At 41.7% G+C, this 24889-nt stretch overlaps 1 protein-coding gene across 4 annotated transcripts in view; it reads right to left on the bottom strand.

The window, feature by feature from the left end:
- The window catches only part of LOC125455723 (spectrin beta chain, non-erythrocytic 1-like), a 247207-nt gene that overhangs the window by 53511 nt on the left and 168807 nt on the right, over positions 1-24889 (bottom strand). For all 4 annotated transcript variants that reach the window (XM_059649255.1, XM_048538084.2, XM_059649257.1 and 1 more), the window contains 8 exons: positions 22156-22419; positions 14328-14546; positions 14124-14213; positions 13709-13987; positions 7383-7513; positions 4377-4581; positions 2777-3151; positions 1667-1911 (listed from right to left, as the gene is read on the bottom strand). In XM_059649255.1, the coding sequence (XP_059505238.1) occupies positions 1667-1911; positions 2777-3151; positions 4377-4581; positions 7383-7513; positions 13709-13987; positions 14124-14213; positions 14328-14546; positions 22156-22419 (1808 nt within the window). The remainder of the gene's footprint in view (positions 1-1666; positions 1912-2776; positions 3152-4376; positions 4582-7382; positions 7514-13708; positions 13988-14123; positions 14214-14327; positions 14547-22155; positions 22420-24889) is intronic.

Raw genomic sequence — 24889 nt, 5'->3', positions numbered from 1 at the left:
GTGATATCATTTTTCCAGGTGTGGAGGGCTTTCCTTTTCTTGTCGGTGAGGTATTGAATGATGTGGACATTTCTTTGAACCACTCTCCAGTCTATTTCAACAGGTTGAGGTTGAAAAGTTTTCTGTCTGTCCTGTAAACAATGCCCACACCACTGGGAAGCTTGTTTTTGAGATGATGAAGGATGGTTGTGGAACGGAAGGGTCCAGGCAATGTCACACCCCCGCCTTGACCTAAAAGGATTCTATCATATTAACATCGGTGAGGACTACCACTGACATCTTATCATTGAGGCGATGGAGGATGCTGATAAATTTCTCTGGATAGCTTGCCTTTGGGAGGGTCTTCCATTGCACTTACTGACTGACTGAGTCAAAAGTCTTGGTCATAAGTCAGTAGGATTTGTTATCTTCCTTCAATTCTCTTAAACTGGCAAGTGCAATGAAGCAATTGTTGCTGGACTTCATTTCTTTCCCTCCATAATGTCTCTTGCCACTAGTATACAAAGCTATGAAGGTCCTGTAGATTTATTCATGGCCTCGTATTTTCTCTATACCTTCAAGGAGACACACATCCTTAGACCAGGGTAATTTTGGATGAACGCAAACACTTCTCATCTTGCAAAAAGAGTGCTCAGATAGCCTTAATCAGGTACCAGCCTTTAGATTATTTCAGTTTCACGTACTGGTAGCAAAAGTCATCACGGATGGAAAGAAACGTAGTCCAGCAAGCAATTGCTTCAATGCACTTGCCAAATTAAAAGAATTAAAGGAAGATGACAAATCTTTCCTCCTTATCAATATGCTACAAATGACTTAGATTAAACTTGAATCAAAAATTTAAGTTGACAGAAAAGTCAGTATTATGATTTCTAACAGTGACTGTGCAGTTTTGCAGCTATTATGCTTTCTGGAAGTACAAACAACATTTTGATTATATTGCGGGCTTGCCTTTTCACAGAGTGGCACAGTGACTCAGTGGTTAGTACTGCTAACTCACAGTGCCAGGGATCCGGGTTCAATTCCACCCTCGGAGGACTGTCTGTGTGGAGTTTGCACACTCTCCCTGTGTCTGCGTGGGTTTCCTCCGGGTGCTCCAGTTTCCTCCCACAGTCCAAAGATGTGCAGGTTAGGTGGATTGGCCATGGGAAATGCAAGGTTACAGGGACAGGGTTGAGGGTGAGTGGGATGCTCTTCAGAGAGTTCGTGTGGACTTATTGGGCCAAATGACCTGCTTCCACACTGTAGGAATTCTATGAATCCCCACCGCTTTGAAGTGTACAAGGCAGTAGGTACATGGTGATATCACTACCTCCAAGTTAGAGACAAAAAAAAGCTGCAGATGCTGGAATCCAAGGTAGACAAGCAGGAGGCTGGAAGAACACAGCAGACCAGGCAGCATCTGGAGGGAAAGAGCAATCAACCTGTCTTCAGAACAGGAAGAACTACCTCCAAGTTGCCCTTCTGTACACACAACATCCCCATTTGGAAATATATCAGTCACTTTATCAAAACAGTGGAATTCTCTACCTAACAGCACTAACAGCCCAGGGACGGCAAAAGCTCAAGACAAAGGTTTGTCACGAGGATGCAAGCAAAACATGGTTGGGGGTGAGTTGCTCAGGACACTCGTATCTCTCAAAAGAATGAAAAACACATCGTAAATTACCTTGGCTTCTCTTCTGTTTCCACCTGTCTGATAATGCTTTCCATCCAAGACATCAAATCTCGGACCATGCTGAAGAAACGGAACCTCTCCGCAGTGTCAACTAACTGGGTACGGCGACCATCACAAGCATCCAGAAGTGCCTTCCAGGCGTCCACCACCTCCTGCTCCTGTTTCTGGATGGCAGCAGCTTTATCCCCTGCATATGCCGTCTGCAAATGGCCTGCATCATCCTGAAACTGCTGAACCTGTTAATGAGAAGATCCATTTCCTTATCCATCAAGGACAAACAAGGATGTGTTGTGACTTTACACGTGGTTCACCCTGCATCTGCTATCTGTAACTAAGTGTCCCATTGTAAACGGCAAAATTCTGGGCAGGTGCTGTGGGGTTTCCTCTCACTTTAAACAATACTCATGACTATTATACAGAATTGAAAGTTCACTGAGTGAGCAATCTGAAATGTTAATGAGGTGCCACATGATTCACAACAGGGTACTGCTTATTTTGCATATCTTCAACCAGTTTATAAATTACAAATTAATGAAGCCTAGCAATGAATTAAAAGAAAAACTGAAAATTTTAAGAGGTTACCAGGCAAGAATAATATTCTACCATGTGAGCCGCCACAATAAAACAAATGGCTTCAACTGAAAAACATTAACTCAATAGTTACATTTTGTGATGGAAGACTCACAGCTATAACCATGTCATTTTCCACTCCCTGCTGTTTGAGATATCACAATGCATAACATAGTCATCTCTCACTTTAGCACTTCCTGAATTCCAGCCTATTGGGCTTCCTGGTAGTTAAAGGATTCATCAATAAGCAGCTATTGACAAATCACAGCAATCAATCGCTCTCAATCAGTCTACAAGAGAAGTGGACATGAGTTGAACTAACACTCAGATTCCAAGAACCTTTGGGAACTATAGGTCCAAAGTGACTTCTTCCTTCCAATCCTGTCACAGCTAACATGCATCAAATGCTTCAATATACACATGCCCTGCATCTTGGAGCAACTGGTGGAATTGCATCTGTCGCAGTTACATTATTATTTACTGTTGTCAAGTCTCCATTTCCAATACACATTAAGTGACTTTGTGCAGTACCTGTATTCCCAGGGAATGAATGTCACGTTCAAATGCATTGTGCTTTCTGTGGAAAGACTCTGCTGTGTTTGTGTCACGGCCTAGGTCCTCTGGCAACTCCTTGTGCTTTTCCTGAATCAGGCTCAGAAGCTCTTTGCCATCGTAGAAGTATTTGTGGAGCTCGTAGGAGGCAGTCAGGAGCTGCGTGCGAGTATCTATCAGTTCCAGGAGGTCAGCCCAGGCCTCATTCAAACTGTCTTTCCACTCTGCAATGTCAGCCGCTTCCGAATGACCCGAGTCTATGAGGTCATCTATCAGCACATTCACACTGTCCACTCTTTCCTGACCGATCGTTCCTGTCTCCCGGGCAAACTCCCGGAACTTCTCTCTCAGTAACTGCAAGGGAAAAGCAAATAGTAATGAATTGTTATTAAACAAAACAAGATTCTCTTCAACATATCTATCTGGAAGACAATATGCTGTAGACGTTGTGAAAAACAGAGGTCCAAGTTTAAGCTTAGATCATCTGGTAAATGTAGTATAAGGTGTGTAATATGATAATGATAGCACAATGTATTAGCAGAATGAGACCAAGAATATTTGAATCATAGAATAGGATCCGTACAGTGAGGAAACAGGCCCTTCGGCTCAATAAGCCCACACCGACACTCAGAGAATCCCACCCAAACCCAACTGCCTATAACCCACTTAATTGACACATCCCTGAACACCATGGGTGATTTAGCACAGCCAATTCCTCTAGCCTGCACATCTTTGGACTGTGGGAGGAAACTGGAGCACCCGGAAGAAATGCACACAGACACGGGGAGAATGTGCAAACTCCACACAGACAGTGGCTCGAGGGTGGAATCAAACCCGGATCCCTGGCGCTGTGAGGCAGCAGTGCTAACCAATGAGCCACCATGCCGCCACGCCGCCACAAATAGTATATTGCAAAGGTCAATCAACTGAAGTTTATGCAAGGAATGGTGTGACTAATTTTACCAAATTTAGTTTTCTACAACTGTACCACAAGTAGCTTTCTGTATGATTTCTGCACGCACGGTTTTTCTTTCGACCCTCACCCTTTTTCTCATTCTTATTATCTGTAAAATATAGCTTCCTACCCAGGTGATTGCCAGTCAATTGGAGAGTCAGCAACATCTGCTGCGAGCGGGTGACACCATCAGGGGTGGAGGCAGAAGAAGCAGGTGCTATGGAAAGACAATGCCCTTCCAATCAGGTTAGTGTAGGGCTTCAACAATGCTGGACCCATGTCCTATTGGGATAATGCAAGTGGACAGTGGGAAGAGCCCTTTATTTGGTCAATTACCACAAGAGGAAGACCACAGACAATTCAACTTCTCTGCTGCCCCATCTTGGTTTGCTTCACTATCCTCAGGGTCCCTGATGCTTTCCAGCACATTTCCAGATGACTGGTAAAAATCCACACAAATTGCGTACTCATGAGAGACAAGGTACGGTAAAATTAAACATGGTGACAACTGCACTGGGACAAGACACACAAAATAAGTTTGAAATGCAAGATGTTTTCTGAACGATTCAGTCACAACTGCGCTTTTAAATAATGCCTATGTGTTATCCAACAATAAATACATACTGTAACTTGATCATAGTCTTGTCCTAGTTCCTGCGAAGATGCTGCAACATCCCTTTCTGCAATCCACTGCTCCAGGTCCATTACCTCACGGTTCAATTGGAAGAGATGGTATATATCCTCCAACTTCTTCTTCCTCTCATTTGCTAGGTCTTTGAGTCCTGCATACAGCTTGTCCACCTGACCTTGGCGCCTAATGATCTGCTCACTGTAAATCAATCAGGCAGTCAGTTGATTCCAACAGCATTTTATGGACTGCAACTTGAATAGTAGCGCAACACATTGGTACATAAACACACTGCTTCCCAGGTAGAAGGTTACAAAGGGAGTAAGTTTGATGAGTATGCAGTTGAGTCAAAGGGAGATTTCTTTTCAAATGGGAATGAGAGTTGAAAAAGATGCAGCAGAGCAAATCAAGGAACTAGTTGTCAACTTCTGGTTAATTAGTATGGAAGTGCCTGCATGGTCTGTAGCATGTGGAGCTCACATGATATGTATGCCTCTGAAAGCTGAGAATGCCCCCAATGATCACAAGTGGAAGAAATGCCTCAGATGAACATGCTCAAAATGAATGGACATGACCAACAATGGATACTCGAGTGAATTATATTGGGTGGAAGGGTTGAGTTACAGTTTTGTAAGAAGATAGATTTTCCACAAAACAGAACTGGTGTAGCCAGCTTTCTGACACAGATAGATAGAAAAGAGAAAATAAGGTTAAATATCATTCTTTATAAAAAGGACAAGTGTTGTTCTCTGGGTTGTGTATGACAGAGAGCTAAGCGATACATTACGTTGAAAATGGCAAAGTACATCTGAATTAAAAGGTTTTCGAAATTCTGGAAATAAAACAAAAGATTACAAAAAAGGCATTGATTAAGAAGATAGAGAGAATGATGACAAATTCAGTCAACAATAATGAAGCGATAGCGCGTTTTGAACAACAGAAAACCAAAGGGTAATATTATATAAAGTGGGAACCACTTGGAGGCAGAAAGGGTGGCCTGTGGCAGTAAATTGATGGAAGTCTCCAGCAGTTCACACATGTCATTAAAAGCTAGCTCATGGGAATAGGCCATCGTCAAAAATATCAGTGTGACACTCGGCAATATCAAATTAGTTTTATAAAATGAGAAAGGTTAATGCTGAAAGAGGTTTTGGTTTTTTTTACTAATTTGGGCAGTTCATCATCTTTTAGAAATACAACTCAACTTTCGATCCTTTATTATTCACTGAGTGATTCTATTTGCTGGTCATATTTTTTTTCTCATTTCGTCCAAAAACATTGCTTGTGATTGTTGTGGCCATTCTCAATTACCCAGAGATGGCATGTGTCTTAATGCATGTTCAGAGGCAATTATCAAGATGGTACTTGGAACCATGGAACACTTAAGAAAGTTATTTTCTATCCCAATATGATAGTGCTAACCGGTGATCAACAGAAAAGTGGAAGGAATTAATATGGTGATCATCAAGCAATGAGATAACAAACAATGAGCAGAGAATTCCCAAATGAGGAGACATTCTAAAAAGTAAAGCTAAAACCAATTATGAAATACTATTTGACTTTCATTGGTGAAAATATGTATAACTCAATATGGAGAACTCTGACAGACTGAAGTTTGAGGTTCCAGTATGCAGCACAATGTATTCAATTGAACCTACTTACTTGCTGCCCCCCTTGTTTGGTTTGCAATTGCTATATTCCAGTTGATCAGATGAACATTAATGCCCTTGACCTTGAGTTGGGAACTGCAGTGCACTTAGAAAAGTGATTCATCATGATTGTTTTTCAACACTTCCCTCCTTGGAATGGGTCTGACTGTGTTTAATTGCATACGTGAGATACCTAAATTCATCACATAGAGGGTTGTTGACAGAAGTGTACTCATAGGAACAGGAGTCACCAATATGGCATGTTGAACCAGTCCCACTATATTTAGCAACCATGAGAACTCAAGTTTGTTCGCAGTCCCATACTTTAATAATTCCCAAGTAAGTATCTATACCCCCATTGAGTTGGTCTCACTGGACATTGCAGCTATGAATCTACAGGTCATTATGTTCCACAATCACTCATGCAATAAGTGAAGACATTACTGGGTTACATTGGGTCTGCAGCATAGAAACAAACAATTTCAGGTCTATTGATCTGCACCAGTCTTAATGCATCTTGCAATCTTTGCTCCATCCCTGACCTTCAAACTGTATCACCATTTCCAACTATTCTACTAAACCTAGCTCATTCATTCTTGAATTGGTGCTATTAGACCTGATTATTCTTTGTTTTACTATGTCCTATGTTCTTACCTCTTTTTGGCTAAATGTTTTTCTGAGTTCTCAGTTGGATTATTAGATAATATTGTATATTTATGGCACATTCTCACCAATGAAAGTCACACGGTGTTACTTCATTGACCTGACTGGTTCTATCTGTTACTTCCTGTAAAATTCTCATTCTAGAAATGAAACTCTTGTAAAGCTATATATAATTTCAAACATTGGATTTAACATATCTGTCATATCCTAGATGTCACACTTTGCTCAATGTAAAAATACCAGAACAGAAACAACATCAGTCATTAACTTGCACCTTGAATTATCCAGGTAGGCTCTACTGCCTTCTGATTGATGGTGGAATTAGATACATATGGCAAAGGTCTCCTACATTTATCTATTTAAATCAGTGTTCCCAACAGAATCGGTCAGGTGAGTACCTAATTTGAGTATTTACATCTTCATCTGCACCACATTTTGGAGCCTTTAATGAGTTTTTGTGCCTTCTCAAAGGCTTAAATCCCTTACAGAGAATGCATTACATGTGGGTTTTATGCTTTTCGCTATCAAAAAATCCAAATTTATTTAACCCCCATACTTCAAAATTAACATAAATAAAACCCAACTTTACATGAGTGCTTTTTGCCTGAAAACTACCTCCGATTTATTTCACAGATTAATGGCTTTAATGAAGTTTCTGATGGTCTGAGATGACCACAGCTTGCAACTCACCCCTCAGGGTGCTCCTCAGTAAGAAGTTTCTGCGCCCTGTCTGCCAGCTCCCGGATAATATTCCCGTAATCAAGGACAACCTGTTGCAGGATTAGGTGTTTCTTCAACATTGTAGTTGCGCCAGCCTCATCCTACAGAATCCAGAGGAAAGTTGGTCAGTGCATATGCAGAGAATGGGAGCATTGTGGTTATGTTACTAGGTGGGTAACTGAGAGACCTGAATCAATGATCCAACATCATGGATTCAAAACTCATTATTTGAATTCCATCCCATGTGAATTTAGTTATTTAAATATAAATATAAATAAAAGCTAGCATCATTAATGGTGACAATGGAACTAAGAGATTATGCTTAAAAACCTTCAGGTTCACAAATGTCATCTAAAAAATGTTGACCTTTCTGTGATTCCAGAACTACAGCAAGTGGTTCATTCTAAACTGCCTTCTGAAATGACATAGAACAGTACAGCACAGAACAGGCCCTTCAGCCCACAATGTTGTGCCGACCATTGATCCTCATGTATGCACCCTCAAATTTCTGTGACCATATACATGTCCAGCAGTCTCTTTAATGACTCCAATGACCTTGCTTCCACAACTGCTGCTGGCAACGCATTCCATGCTCTCACAACTCTCTGCGTAAAGAACCTGCCTCTGACATCCCCTCTATACTTTCCACCAACCAGCTTAAAACTATGACCCCTCGTGCTAGCCATTTCTGCCCTGGGCACTCAATTGTACTGAAGCAATAGCAAGAATAAAAAAGATGGACCATCCTGCATCAATCCAGAGGCTGGAATCAACCAATCTGCATACAAACCAATCAACCCTGCAAAGACATCTGGAGACTTGTGTTAATACTGTGATAGCTGGCCCCATGAAGTCAAGCTGAAGGCTAATTGCATCAGAGTTTGATCTATCATCCAAGATCCCAGACCCCTCTTGGCCTGTACTATACCATGATATCACATAGCAGCCAAATTGGTATACTGTTGAGGGACCGGCCTTACCGTTGACTCCAGATCACCACAAGGTCTCATGACAACAGGTCAAACATGGACAAAGAAATCTCCTGTTGATCACTGTGCTACTGCCACTTTACCTCAGTTGATGAATTTGATCTCCTTAATGTTGACCATGTGAAAGAAATATTGAGTGTAACAAGGGCACAGAATGTTCCTGAAGTCAGAGACTTCAATGTTCATCATCAAAAGGAGCTCAGTAATGCTACTATTGAATGAACTGATTGAGTCCTGAAAAAATGTAGCTGTCAGATTGGGTGATTAGCAAGTGTTGAGAATGACTGAATCTCTACATTGAAGGTGTCTCCTTCCATGACAGTAATCACAGGGATGACCATCATACAATCCTTGTGGAGACATAATCCTACCAACAAACATGTTGTGTGACCCTGCTACTATGCAAACCGGAATGTGCTCAGAACAGATCTAGCTCAGAGAATCCATGAGAGGGGGTGACAATCAGCAGCAGAATCATATCCCAGTCTTGGACGCAGTCCAATTTCAGCGCCTGCCTTATCCCTACATTTAGCGGCACAGCCAGGCAATCATGGGACCAATGCTTCAGATGCGGGTTCTGCACTCCTACCATATCTTACTTATTTATTATCCACAACTAATAAATGAAGCATTTAAAAACCAAAAGAACTGTGGATACTGTAAATCAGGAACAAAAACAACATTGCTGGAAAAGCTCAGCAGGTCTGGCAGCATCTGTGAAGGAAAAAAACAGAGTTAATCTTTCGGGTCCGGTGACCCTTCCTCAGAACTTCATTTTGTTTAAATGAAGCATTTAGTTCAGTCAAAAGTATAAAATGGAGGATCCATCTTGGTCTTTACCGTATCAGATTTTAAGTCTTCAGCTGTTTAAATTTACACCACATGATATCAAGAAATGGCTGCATGGACTGGAAATGACAAAGACTAGAGACCCTGACAACATTTGGCTGTCAACTGAAAAACTGCATTCCCAAATTAGCTATGCCTATAGCTAATTTGTTCCATTACAGCTTCAACACTCTCTACTTGATAATATGGAAATTTGCCCAGGCATGACATGTCTATAAAACAATCCAGAGAAATCCACTCCAGCTAAGTACAGCCCATCCATATATCCTCTATCAACTGCAAAGTGATGGGAGCTGTCATTGACAGTGAAATCAAATGGCAATTACTTGCTGGTGATTATACTTTGATTTCATTCAGTGCTCACTCTCATTTGTACCTTCACAGATGGTGAAGCAGATCTTGTCTGCATGCAGCAAGATCCCAATAACATTCAAGCTTGGATTGATAAGTAGCAAGTAACATTTGCACTGCATATGTGTGCCGAACAACAGCCATCTCCAACAAGACAGAGTCCACCCATCTCCCCATGACATTCAAACACATTACTATCATTTAATTACCCAATGTCATGACCTAAAGAGTTCCAACGACCAATAAAAATAGGATAACATTACAAATACTGTGACTGCAAAAGAGGATCAGAAACTGGAAATTCTGACAACTTGCTCAATTCCTGAATCCCCAAAATCTTTCCACCAGCTACAAGGCAGAAACCAGACATGTGACAGTATACTGTCTATTGGATCAATGTAAATCCAATAACATTCAAGAAACTAGACAACCAGGACAACTCAGCTCCTACCTCCATTTTCAACATTCACTCCCTCCCACCAGAAATGCATTATGGCAGCAACATGTACCATCTGCTGGTGGCACCGCAGCAACTTACCAAGGTTACTTCAATAGTATCTTCCAAACCTGTAACCCTTACCACCTAGGAGACGTACAGGGAGTGTAAGCGAACACAGCCACCTACATGTTTCCTCCAATTCACTTGACATGCTGACCTTTATCAGAGTTCCTTTATCTATGCTGGATCCAAAGCCTGGAAACTATTTTCACAGCACTATCAGTCTAATCACACCAAATGGATTGCAGCAATTGAAGACATCTCTCTACAACCCCTTCTCATAAGGGGTTAAAGGTAGGCAGTAAATCCTGGTGGAGCCTGTAAGTTTGACAACTCATTGGAAATGATATCTTAGAATAGAACCCCTACAGTGTGGAAGCAGGCTATTCAGCCCATCAAGTCCACAGTGGCCCTCTGAAGAGCACCCCACGCAGACCTAATCCCTATCCTCATCCCTGTAACCCTGTATTTCTCATGCCTAACCCATGTAAGCCTGCACATTCCTGGACACTACAGACAATTTAGCACGGCCAATCCACTTCTCCTACATGTCACGTGGGAGGAATCCCATTCATACGCAGGGAGAATGTACAAACTCCACCTAGACAGTCGCCTGAGGCTGGAATTGAACCTGGGTCCCTGACTCTGTGAGGCAGCAGTGCTAAGCACTGAGTCACCGTGCCACCCACAAGTGCATTCAAACCATTAGACATCACTCAAAACCTCTTCTTGCTCCTCTGACTTGGTAGTTAGTGCAAGACATTCTTTCCTAAAAGCAATTTATAGTTGGGCCTAATAAAACACAGATACTGAATGCACGAGATGTCAATACAGAAACAGCTCAGTCTGGTCGCTCCAACAGGATTTTAAAAAAGACACACATCACCCCTTCCTAGCTGGCCTACTAGACTGAAAAGCTCATGAAAATGCAGTGGTCCATTGGAGGCCCAGCTTTGTTGATGTGCATTTGTCAGTCATTCTAAAGGACAAAATTAATGGAGAAATCTGTGACAACTTCCTACTTCGCTGTTTGAAGTAAATGCAAACATGTAAGTAAACTGCCAGAGATTTTTTTTTAAATATGGTTTTTTAGTTATGAGCTCAAATGTTAGGATTCATTAACATGGACAATTTATCGGACTGTAATCTACTCTACAGATTACAACAAAATCATATTAATACTAATTTTGAGAACAACAAAGCCCATTTAAGCTATAAACTACGAAATATATTTTTCTGGAAATTAGGAAGGTCTACTGTGCATTCAATGGTGAGGAAATAGAGCAAGTGATAAAGGTCATCCAAATTAAATTTTGTCAGCTGCTTTCTGTTTATATTAAAACATCTTACACATTTCTCATTAAATCTTAACTTGGCACCCAGATGTTTGCATGTGCTTTATTAGTTTGTGAATTCCAGCCTTTTTTATGCTGACATCCATAGATTTTTGTTTTTAATAAGTGCGTTGCCAAGCAAATTATGCACCTGCCCTTTTCAGTAAGACTAAAGTAGGCTACGACTGGAGCGAGTGGCTGTATGCCTTAAACCTGTCTTACTACTGCAACTAATACTCTGTGTGCCACTGTGATGTATTGAACATGCACATAGCGGGAGAATTTTCTCTTGATGGGTTTCACTACTTTCATGCCAAAGCAAAAGGTTCCCATGCACTGAGAGCTGGTGAGAGTCTTGAGAGTAGTTTTCATCTCAAGTCTAGATTTTGTTTTTAAATTTAGCAATGAACTATTTACAAGTCTAGATTTTTTATTTAAATTTAGCAATTAACTATTTAGTAATTAAGAGGTTCAGTTGTACTGCAGCCTTAAATTGGGCATATACAAGCTCTAAGACGGGCTGCCACTAGTTAATCGATGATAATAAAATGTGAGGCTGGATGAACACAGCAGGCCCAGCAGCATCTCAGGAGCACAAAAGCTGACGTTTTGGGCCCAGACCCTTCATCAGAGAGGGGGATGGGGTGACCAGCCCAGCTCTTCCCCTCCACCCACGGCATCCCAAAACCAGTCCAGCCTGTCTCTGCCTCCCTAACCTGTTCTTCCTCTCACCCATCCCTTCCTCCCACCCCAAGCCGCACCTCCATCTCCTACCTACTAACCTCATCCCACCTCCTTGACCTGTCCGTCTTCCCTGGACTGACCTATCCCCTCCCTACCTCCCCACCTATACTCCCCTTTCCACCTATCTTCTTTTCTCTCCATCTTCGGTCCGCCTCCCCCTCTCTCCCTATTTATTCCAGAACCCTCACCCCATCCCCCTCTCTGATGAAGGGTCTAGGCTCGAAATGTCAGCTTTTGTGCTCCTGAGATGCTGCTGGGCCTGCTGTGTTCATCCAGCCTCACATTTTATTATCTTGAATTCTCCAGCATCTGCAGTTCCCATTATCACTAGTTAATCGATGGCTGGTGTAAACTGTTTTTGCAAAGCTTAAGTCAGATGTTGTCAGGAAGCAAAAATAGAGGCTTCCTTCAGTGCTCCCAGTCTACGCACTTCGGTTTTTCAGAGGATACAGTGGGAATTTGGTGAAGAGGCTGAGAGGGTGGTAGTAAACAGGAGCTTCTCCTTTCTTCTACTATTTCAGCTTCATGTAGTTGTTTCTAACTTCATGGCTGGCAGTGTAAACCTGAGGCACATCAGCTTATTTTTGGCTTAAGATCAATTTTTGTTGATGAAATCCTGAGATTGAAATTTTTTTGAGAAATAGTATAAAACATTCCAGGGAATAAGTTACCTTAGTAGAAACCTAGTTCAAGTAATTTCAAAAGCAGGAGTCATTGGTTAGAAAGCTGTAGATTATTAAAACCCGAGAAAGTATAAGCCTCCAAATTTCTGAAGGCTTCACATTTTGCAGTAAAGAACTGGAAAGAATCAATGGAGACAGCGGTGTACTTTCTCTAGGTGTGAAACTGTAAGGTGATAATGTTGGGGAATCAAGGGAATGTTGCTTTGCTGTGCATTTTAAGATTTTTCAAACTGTGTTCTATATTTGGATACCTTTGTTTGTTTTATCTTTAGAAGTAACATATACTCTACCAACAACAACAACAACAACAATATACTCTATACATATTCTCTACCAAACCAGGTATTATTCTGGAATCTGGAGATAGTGGAAACTGTTGATGCTGGAGAATCTGAGATTACAAGGTTTTGGGTCTGGACCCTGAAGAAGTGTCAGCTTTCCTGCTCCTCTGATGCTGCTTGGCCTGCTGTGTTCATCCAGCTCTACACCTTGTATCTCATCATTCTGGGACCTAGTTTGTCCAGTATTACCATCAGCTGGGACAATACAAGCAGCTTTGGACCTCTGACATGATTTGCAGTATAGAGGGTATGGAAGAAGATCAAGGGAGCCAACCAGGGAAATCTTTTTAACTTCCATAACACACTCTGTTTTAGCATAGTCACCAAAAGCAGAAAACGAACTAATGTTTTCTTCTAATGATATTTCACGGCATCTCGTTTATGTTGGAAATCATTCTCCAACAATATGAAAAAACTAAATTATCTCATTAACTTTCTAAGATACACATCCAAGATATTTGACATGGAAAATAAAATCACATGATGCATATAAAATTTAGTACCACCTTGGCTTTCTCATCAGCAATCATATACAGCTCTTGCTCACTCATCCAAACTTCAGCCTCTGCAGCATCCAGATAATATTGCTGGGCTTCATTTGCACCTTCCAGACGTTTTTGTCTGTTCTCTGTTTCTTCCAGCAGGTTGTTCCGTAATTCCTTTAACTCTTTCAACTGCTTCTTGATGGCAACTGAGTCAGGCCTTTGTTCCACAACCATGGTTGCTCCTCTTTCCAACACATCATCAATACGTGGCTGATGTCCCTGTAACTCCTTCTGAAAAGTCTGTGAAACCAGAAGAAAGTCTTATGGCAGTAATAATAGAGGGGTTTAGTCAGAACAACTTCTGGAGTTTTGTTTATACTGTGCAACACTGACCCCTATTATTCTTCAAGCAGTGAGGAAGCCAAATACCGCTTACCTTATTCTTCTTCATTAAGAGGTGTACAGTCTGGAGGTTATGGCCATGGTCTGTACTTGTAGCTAAGGGCATTCGTTCTTGCACCCAAAGCTAAAGAAGAGCAGGAAAAATGTATCAATTCTCATAAAACAAAGCCACTGATATCTTGACACAGTTTATTATTTTAATTTGCATGCTGTGAAAAAATTGACACATCAATCTTACAATCTCGTCCTCCAGATCCCGGTAAAACTGGTAGGTTAATTTCGACAGGAGGAGTTTTTGGCGCCGTTCCTGTAGAGGACCCATCAGCTTTAAGAATCTTCTTTCAATATCTTGTTCTTTCCCTTCTGTCTCCATCGGTCCCTCTTGGGAGAGAATTTTGGTCTGAGAAAGCAGCTCCTCCACCTCTTTCTGTCGCGCATCCACTTGATTTTCTAATATCTGTTTGCAACAAACAACAGTTTATTCAGATGTATTCAATTCTCCGTCGCAAAATCTGCCTTTTCACAACAGGGAAGTGAGAATCCACTACATCAAGATGACTGACTGACAAATCAGTAGCTTAAACACAAATTTATCACAGAGTTTGTTGTATGTCCAAATACATGAGAAGTTTCAGGTCAGAGATTTTATCTGAAAGTCTTTGGTTCTGTCTAATTTCACAGGGCATGATGTGTGGTGAAAGGACGATATCAGCCGGACAAAGTGGCAGGAGAATATTTCTATCAAGGACAAAGGTTTTTCAGAAGTAGAAACTTGAATCTCATGAATTTACAGGATTTACAGGAAAGGGGCGCACGGTGGCTCAGTGGTTAGCACTGCTGCCTCACAGCATGAGAGACCTGGGTTTGATTCCAGCCTTGGGCGACTGTCTGTGTGGAGTTTGCACATGCTCCCTGCATCTGCGTGGATTTGCTCCGGTTTCCTCCCACAGTCCAAAGATGTGCAGGCTAGGTGAGTTGGCCATGCTAAATTGCCCAGAGTGGTCAGGAATGTGTAGATTAGGTCAGTTATAGGGGAATGGGTCTGGGTGGGATGTTCTGAGTGTTGGTGTGGACTTGTTGGGCCAGAGGGCCTGATTCCATACTGTAGGGGTTCTATGAACTTTCTATTATGTTTAAAAAGAACTTTCCCAACACCCAGCAAAAGACTCAATCATGTTTAGAATTTCACTGGATGAAACTTGAAATCACATTATGTAAATAGACAATATGACAGCAATTGTAGTGATGAGATAGTCACAGGCCTGTCAAACATGAAGGGCTCAGATGGAGTTGAAGGCTATCAGATCGCATTGAATGGCAGAGGAGTCTCAATGGGCTAAATGGCTTACTTCTACTCCTATATCTCACAGTCTTATAGTTAAAAGAGGGATGGTTGTCCAGAGTTTCCACCATATGAAACCATCCATTGTTGGAACTTTGTCAAATCCACAGAAAATATGAATGCACAAAACAACTTCACTCGCTGCCATGCATTCCACTATTTGACACTGGAGTTGTATTTAATGACAACAGTCTTTTCTTATTGTTTTCTACGGAGGCATGTTTGATTTATTACTGTGTTACTCCCTCAGCTATGGATCTTAAATTCCTGAGCTATTCAAGTAAGCACAGCATGCCATAATCTTTCTCTTATAAAACTTGACTCACACTTAGAAAAACATTTAACTGATTCAGGGAATAACATTCAACAAAGGAAAAAGAAAACTGATTCTGACGATATCAATGAGGCGATTAACAAAATCTTAGGCTATGATGAATTCTGCCAATTTAATGTGTAATCTGCCAACTATTATAACTATTTAGTACTACATTCAGAAAGCTTGAAGAGAAGTAGAAAATTCAGACTCTTAAACCAATCCTATCAATTCAATTAGATTCAATTCTATTTGCCCTCCTTTGCTTTCAATTTCTTGATGCCCTTACCCAACAAAAATCTGCAGTATTTTTGAAAATTCCAATTTACTCAGTTGATGCAGACTTTGAAGGATTGATAGTCAAGCTGCAAACAAAGGTTTGCATGTAGGTAGACAACAGTGAAAATGGTAATTAACATAGTTCTAAAAAATTACATTCTACTTAAAATATAATCCAATTATCTTAAAAAAACCATGGTCTGATAAATAGAGGAGGGTAAAATTAAGAAGAGACATACTCAGGTCAAACGTTAGGAGCAAACTCAAAATGGCAGGCAGGAAAGCAAAGAGTTATAAAAATTATCAGTATATTATTCTGCATTACTAACAAAAGGAAAAGAAACCAGAGAGTTAAGGTCATAATACACAAAACATAATCACAGTCAATGACACAAAACTGCAGAAATAGTGGGCAGTTACTTTGCTGCCAAACTTACTGGACATTTTGAAGAGAACAAAAAAGATAGCAAGACATTTACTACTGAAAGCAGGAAAACATGTGATAAATTAGTCAGACATAAAAAGGATAAAAACCTTGATTTAGAGAAATTAAATTCATATATGTTGAAACAAATTTGAGGGCAGTGAGCACTGACACGAATATGTAGTGAAAAAAAATTGAAAGGAGGATTAGATGAGTGACAGGCAATTGATATATTATTTATATTGAAAAGCGGAGATAGAATAAATACAAGGAACTAGAAACCAGTTGGCTTCATGTTAGTGATGGGAAATATATTGAAAAATTCACCCAAAGGTATACTTCAAAAATATTTACAACTGAAATGAAAGATATCAGGGATTTCAAAATTAAAGTTCATACTTGGCCGGCCATCTTGAATTCTTTGAAGGAAGAACACAAAGAGTAGGCAAGACCTTGCAGTATAAATTTGGGCTTTCAAAAGGCCTTTGATAAATCACTGTAAGGGATACTCATGACCAAGATCAGAATATATGGATCATAGAATCATAGACAGGATATAGCAAAAAATGAGACTGCTCAGCGCAATGAGCCTGCGCCGGCAATTTAACTGGTCTGTCCAATCAGTCTACACAACTGAAGACTTAAAGCCATAGATTCATATAGTACAGAAGCAGGCCCTTTGGTCCAACCAGTCCATGCTGAACATAATCCCAAACTAAACTAGTCCCATCTGCCTGCACTTGGCTGATATCTCTCCAAAACCTTCTTATTCATGTAATTAAACAAATATTTTTTACACCTTCTAACAGTACCCAGGTACCTCCAGGAACCACTCCTGTAAATCTATTCTGCACTATCTGTGAAATCTTTGCTTCTTTTCAAACGGGAGGTGCCCATAATTTAGATGTAGGTTTGTCAGAACTTCCTTGCCTGTGAACCCCTTATTTATAAGCCCCACAATCCTAATTGCTTCACTACTGGCTTTCTCAATCTGCCCTATTACCTTGAATGACTAATCTTGAATGATTAATCCCGAGTATCTCTGTTCTTGCACATCCTTCAGAATTGTACCTTTCAGTTTGCCTCCCCACATTTTTCACTTCAGAGTTCCTTTGCATTAAATCACAGCCATCACTTATCCACTTATTTCACCAGCCTGAAAATGTCCTCTTGCAGTCTACCACTCCCTTTCACGCTGTTCACTATATTTCCAAGTTTTGCAAATTTGAAACTTGTGCCTAGGACATCTAAGTTTAAATCATTAACATAGATTAAGAAAAGCAGCAGTCTGAGTACTGACCTACCGGCAACTCTCACTATATGCAACCACATTTTCTTTCTTATAACCACATTGCGTCCAGGCTGCCATTCCATCTTGTTCTATTTCATACCTGGGTTGCCTTACTCAGTGTGCACTGTCAGATGCACAATTCTGAACCTGCAAGTTAGCAGGTGTGACTGAAGCTTACTACAAACTGACCAGATGCTTCCCACCCTCACTTGTGTGTCATATAGTCTCAAACATAATAACAAACCAAATTAATACTCACCAATCAGCTCTAAGTGACCAAAAAAATGAAAAACAAAGGTCTGACATTTTCTTTCTATTACCCCGGTAATTCCCATCATATTGGCATATGGTGCATAAGATCATGGAATTTTAGGTGTAAGTTGAGTTCAAGAAAGTATGCGTTTCTGCAAACTGTCATGATAACATCAAAACCTTCAATGCAGAGACTCCAAAGTTAGTCGTAGCTTCTGGGATTGTGCATCTTTTCATGCCAGCAAGGAGATATTACAAATTCAGCTGGGCATTGTAACGTCAAGAGCAAGAATACGCTAAAGTTTTTTTTCTGAATTCAGTACATGCCTCAAGCCAATGAGGAAACAATTTGTGTTGAAACCAATAGATTTTCATTAAGTGTGACTTTCAATCATTTAGAATCTGGATTGGCACTGATTAAAAAAGTTTACTTTTGTGATAAGCCTCATTTCAATTGCTCAACTGAACTTTACCAAAACACCCAGTCTTACATATATCATGGAACAATTTTTAAAATAATTTATTTTTCTAAGATGGTTCATGGTAGTATTTTGCACTCAGTGATACACAAATGTGAGTAGAAATGTAAAAAATGAAACATCTTTGCAAAAGCCAATTCTGTCCAAGGTGGAAATCTATCTCAAAAAATGTTATAATGTCTTGAAACATTTTTGCCTGGCTTGTGGGGATTAGTTGTTTTGCATGTCCAGAATGTATGTTTGCACCTTCAGGAATACAAGGTTAGAAAAATCACTGACCTTCACATGGGTTTTCATAATTGGTGTACCTCTGGTCTGTCTAGAATGACTTCAGAAGCAAATTTGACATCAATTTTGTGCAACACTGTTAGAGATTGATAGGGCCAGCACAGTTCTTACAACAAACTACAGAATGATTCTATCAGTGGCAGATGATGCGAAAATTGGTGGAGTTGTGGATAGTAAGGAAGGAAGTCAAATGATACAGTTGCATACAGATCAGTTGGAAATTTGGACACAGGAAACGGCAGATAGAGTTAATACAGACATGTGCATTAGTTCAGAGTGAAAGAATAATTTAAAGAATATCTCAGGATTGTACTTTGTGAGAAAGCTGTGTCTGTAAGACTTCAAAGGCGATGAATGATTAGCGACTTCACCATATGTGCCAGAACATCAGCCTCCAGCACTTCATTCCACTGCCTTCAAGGATAACCCATTGACCAAGGTACATTTTTGTTCAGGAAGCCAACCTCTGCAAAGACATTTGTTTTTTTGCCCTCTTTTCATGAATAGTGTGAGTATATATGTTTGCATGCACACATATGCATGAATATCTCGATAAATAACCATTTGTAATTCTTATACACTGACTGTGTACATTTACCAATTATTACAGCTTAACCGTACACTGAATCAATAATCATGTTGATTAAGAAGATTTGTTGATATAACTTGCTGTTTAAAACCTGATATAGATATGTTATTCCTGGTCCCCAACCCCTCATCTTTACCATGGACGTCCAGTCCCTACACACCTGCATTCCCCATGCAGACAGCCTAAAGGCCCTCCACTTCTTCCTGTCTCGCAGGAACGACCAGTCCCCCTCCAGTGACACCCTCATCCACTTACCTGAACTCGTCCTCACCCTCAACAACTTCTCTTTCAATTCCTCCCATTTCCTACAAAGGGGGTGGCCATGTGTACCCACATGGGCCCAAGCTATGCCTGCCACTTTGTAGGTTACGTGGAACAGTCCTTCTTCTGTACCTACACTGGCCCTAAACCCCACCTCTTCCTCTGTTACATTGATGACTGTATCGGTGCCATCTCACACTCCCACAAGAAGCTCGAACAGTTCATCCGCTTCACCAACACCTACCCCCAACTTTAAGTTCACCTGGACCATCTCTGATACCTCTCTCTCCTTCCTGGACCTTTCTGTCTCCATCTCTGGTAAACTCCTGGAAACGGATATCCATTTCAAGCCCACCAACTCCCACTTAGAGTACACATTCTCCCACCCACCTTCCTGCAAAAATGCCATCCCCTATTCCCAACTCCTTCACCTCCACCGCATCTGCTCCCAGGATGAGGCATTCCACTCCCGCACATCTCAGATGTCCTCGTTTTTCAAGGATCACAACATCCCCCCCACCTGCTTGTGGTCGACAACGCCCTCGACCGTGTCTCCAGAATTCCCCTCAACTCATCCCTCACACCCCCTCCCTGCAATAACAACATAAACAGACATCCCCTTGTCCTCACGTACCACCCCACCAATCTCTAGATCCAATGCATCATCCTCTGACACTTCTGCCATCTGCAATCCAACCCCACCAAAGACAATTTTCCCTCACCACCCTTATCTGCTTTCCGGAGGGACCACTCTCTCCGAGACTCCCTTGTCTGCTCCAAACTCCCCTCCAGTTCCACCACATCCAGCACTTTCCCCTGCAACTGCAGGAAGTGCTACATCAGCCCCTACACCGCCCCCCCTCACCCCCATCCCAGGACCCAAGAAGACTTTCCACATCAAGCAGATGTTAACCAGCTCATCTGTTAATGTAGTATACTGTATCCACTGTTTCCATTGTGGCTTCCTCTACGTCAAGGAAACCAAGCAGAGGCTTGGGGACCGCTTTGCAGAACACCTATGCTCAGTTTGCAATAAACAACTGCACCTCCCAGTCGTGAATGATTTCAACTCCCCCTCCCATTCCTCAGACGACATGTCCGTTCTGGGCCTCCTAGAGTGCCACAATGCTGCCACCCGAAGGTTGTAGGAACAGCACCTCATATTCCGCTTGGGAACCCTGCAGCCCAATGGTATCAATGTGGACTTCACAAGCTTCAAAATCTCTCCTCCCACTACCGCATCTCAAAACCAGCCCAGTTCGTCCCCGCCTCCCTAACCTGTTCTTCCTCTCACCTGTCTTCTCCTCCCACCTCAAGCCCCACCCCCATTTCCTACCTACTAACTTCATCCTGCCCTCTTGACCTATCCGTCCTCCCTGGACTGACCTATCTCTTACCTAACTCTCCACCTGCACTCACCTTTACTGGCTCCATCCCCGCCTCTTTGACCTGTCTGTCTCCTCTCCACCTATCTTCTCCTCTATCCACCTTCTATCTGCCTCCCCCTCTCTCCCCATTTATTTCAGAATCCCCTTCCCTGCCCCCATTTTCTGAAGGAGGGTCTAGGCCTGAAACGTCAGCCTTCCTGCTCCTCTGATGCTGCGTGGCCTGCTGTGTTCATCCACCTCTCCAGCTTGTTATCATCGATAGGTTATACAAGTGGTCATCTTGGTAACTGGGAAGAAGTATTTTTATTTTATGCTGTGTTCCATGGAGCAGTGGGATTAGATTGATGGCCATAACAATGCTTAGAAAGAGAAACTATCTTGCCACTTTTTCCAAACGGCTAAATCTAACATGTATTTCTGATCCACTGCTGGTCAATCCAGTTTTGCAATTTGTAGAATACATTTATATTTGAAGAAAACTACTAAATGTTGGTCAGAGTTAATGCCAACTCTATACATCAGTATAACACAAAATATTTTACCGAGCCTAACACCAAGTGTTGTTTCAGAGTTTTACATGTATTCTACTGATAACCTGCACTTCGTTGTCAATTTCATCAACAGACATTTGAATAAATATAAGAATAGGAAATGTTTGGAGAGATACGGGCCAAGCGTAGGCAGGATGGGGCCAGTTTAGTTTGTAGGACCCGTGGGCACAGCCTTAAAATTAGAGGGGGTAAATTTAAAACTGAAATGAGACGACATTTCTTCAGCCAGAGTGTGGGGGGCTTGTGGAACTCATTGCCACAGAGTGCAATGGAGGCCGGGACGTTGGATGCCTTCAAGGCAGAGATCGACAAATTCTTGATCTCAAAAGGAATCAAGGGCTACGGGGAGAGTGAAGGGAAGTGGTGTTGAAATGCCCATCAGCCATGATTTAAATGGCGGAGTGGACTTGATGGGCCGAATGGCCTTACTTCCACTCCTATGTCTTATGGTCTTATGATCATGGACTGGTTGGACCATATGATCTGTTTCCATGTTGTCTATTTCATTGAATCTGAGTCTGTTTACAAACCACCCAGTTGAGCGTCCTCAGTACTTCAAATGAAAATTTGAAACGTTGGAAGCGTCTGTGGAGAAAGAAGTATCATTACCTGTAGTTTTTTCAGCAGGATATTGACACTGGTCAGGTCCTTTCCAAAGTCATCAGAGTGCAGCTGTAACTCTACATCAGTCAACCACTTGTTTAAGTCGTCACGAGTCTGCGCAAACAGTTCCGAGCGGTTTGCATCAAATAGGCGCTTTGCCTTACTCTCCGTGGTGACATCCAAAACATTCCACAAGTCAGTCAATTCTTGCAGTTTGTCCGAGATTTGCGGCTTAAACTCCGGCTTCTCCTCCATCAGCTGCTTCCCTTCCTGGTGTGAGGGAAAGATCACGAGATAAAATGACCAACGGTAAGAAATCAGCAGCAATCGCTTGTTATTAGAAAACTGAACTATCATCCTCAAGCTTCAAAACCGACAGTCAAAATGATTCTCGCAAACAACAAGTTACACGCTCACTTTGATCACTTCCAGATGATTGAAACGAAAGTATCTCACTCTTACCAATGACATATATTTGCAACAAACTTTAAGCTAATTATTAGCCATGGCTTCTGTCCCTGAATTGTTATTACCCCTTGTCTCCCTGAGAATCTATTCTAGTCTCTATGATGCCTCTTGGCAACATATCATCTGGAAACACATCTTAGTCACCCCTCCCCCAGTAAACAGTTTAAGTTTGAGGTTGGTGCCAACCCTGATGTCACATTTTACCCAAATTGACCTAATGCTGGTGTTTCCATTGCTGTAATTTTGCCCTAACTCCATGGAAGAATGAGCGAGGATCTCACAGAAACTTATAAAGTTCTAACAGGACTAGACAGGGTAAAGATAGGAAGGATGTTCCTGATTATCCATGGGGTCACAATCTAAGGATATGGGGGTAGACCATTTAGGAAGGAGATGAGGAGAAATTTCTTCACGCAGCAAGTGGGCAGCCTGCAGAATTCTCTGCCACAGAAAGTTGTTCAGGCCAAAACATTGAATGCTTTCAAGAAGGAGTGAGATATACTTCTGAGGGATAAAGGGAACAAAGGTTGTGGGGAAAAGCAGGAACAAGATACTGAGTTGGTTAATCAATCGTGATTATTAAATGGTGGAGCAAGCTTGGAGGGCCAAATAGCCTACTCCCCTCCTAATTTTACTTTTCTAACTTCACCCTCTCTCAGATCATGTGCTGCTGAAACTTTCATTTATGCCTTCAACATCTCGAAATGTGACTGGCTGGTCTCCCACATTCAATTCTCTGTAATTCTGAGTTCATCTAAATCTCTGCTGCTGTGTTTTAACATCCATCAAGCCTTAATGACCTGTCACTTTGATGCTTATTGACCTACATTGGTTCCTAGTCAAACAAAGCCTTGATTTTAAAAATTTACATCCTGTTTTCAAATCCCTACATGATCTCCTCCCTTCCCATTCCCTCCAGTGGAGATATCTGTGTCTCACAAATTCTGGTCACATGACCATTCCTGATTTAAATCATTCAACTATTATTAGTTGCACTACAGTTGCATGGGTCCAAAACTGTCAAACATCCTCCCTGCACCTCTCTGACTGTCTACCTCATGTTAATGTAAACCTACGGCAGGCTCACCAGAAGACTGTGGTGGCTGGGCTGTGCATCTCATACAGGGTAGCAGGGAGTTGTGAGGAATGCATGCATTGTAACACAACATATATTGCTAAGTGCATTGGTGGTTCAGTGGTAGAATTCTCACCTGCCACGCGGCAGGCCCGGACTCATTTACCGGTCAATGCATATTGGTCCTTTTTGGGCAACACAGTGGCCCCGTGGTTAGCACTGCTGCCTCACTGCACCAGGGGCTAGGGTTTGATTCCACTCTCGGGTCACTGTCTGTGTGGAGGTTGCACATTCTCCCCATGTCTGTGTGGGTTTCCTCCAGGTGCTCTGGTTTCCTCCCACACTCCAAAGATGTGCAGGCTAGGTGCATTGGCCATGCTAAATTGACCGTAAGTGTTCAGGGATGTGTAGATTAGGTGGGTTATAAGGGGATGGGTCTTGGAGGGATGCTCTGTGGATCAGTATGGACTTGTGGGACCGAAGGGTCTGTTTCCACACTGTATGGATTCCATGATTCTATGAACAGCAAATCCTCTTGAATTAAAAATTGCTCAGTTTCACAGAGGAATCTTTACCCAATATTATGACCATATGGCTTAGAGAATCAATATATCAACACTGACTTGAGATTCAGTTTGTAACCCTTTCCATTGTATTCTGCTCCTCCACTGCAAAGGCATACATCATGTTTATAACTACATTAACACTGGTTATGAAATTAGATCACTTATGTAACAACTTGACACAGCAAATCAAGTTTGAACCATTTAACTCTCATAGTAATACTACCCTGTCTCTTTAAGCTGCAGTTCAAATTCTTCACTTGAATCTCATTCAGATCTCACTATTTTCTGTTGCAGTGTTGACTAAAATCATGAATAAAATCGACTAAAAATGCATTAAGATGGCGGATTGGAGATGCCATGAGGTTGCAGTGTTAGCCAACCAACTCAAATTTCATCCAGCATTAATTGTGCTTCCCTAATGTTTTGCACTGTTCAGGTAGGATTTCTTGGACCTGACTGTTGTCTTGTCACTGACTACAGCAACCGTGAGAATCCCCATCTAGCCTCAAAGGGAAAGGTCAATGAAATTAAACACCCTTCTAGCACTTAAGTGGCTACCAGTGGGTCCTCTCTGAATTTGAGGACTCGGGAGTGTCCACGCCACTTGCTGGAAGCTGCCAGTCAGAGCTGG

The sequence above is a fragment of the Stegostoma tigrinum genome, chromosome 10 (assembly GCF_030684315.1).
Source record: "Stegostoma tigrinum isolate sSteTig4 chromosome 10, sSteTig4.hap1, whole genome shotgun sequence".
Lineage (NCBI taxonomy): Eukaryota > Metazoa > Chordata > Chondrichthyes > Orectolobiformes > Stegostomatidae > Stegostoma > Stegostoma tigrinum.
Note: the sequence above shows the minus strand (reverse complement) of the source record. Positions and strands in the feature narration are given on the sequence as shown.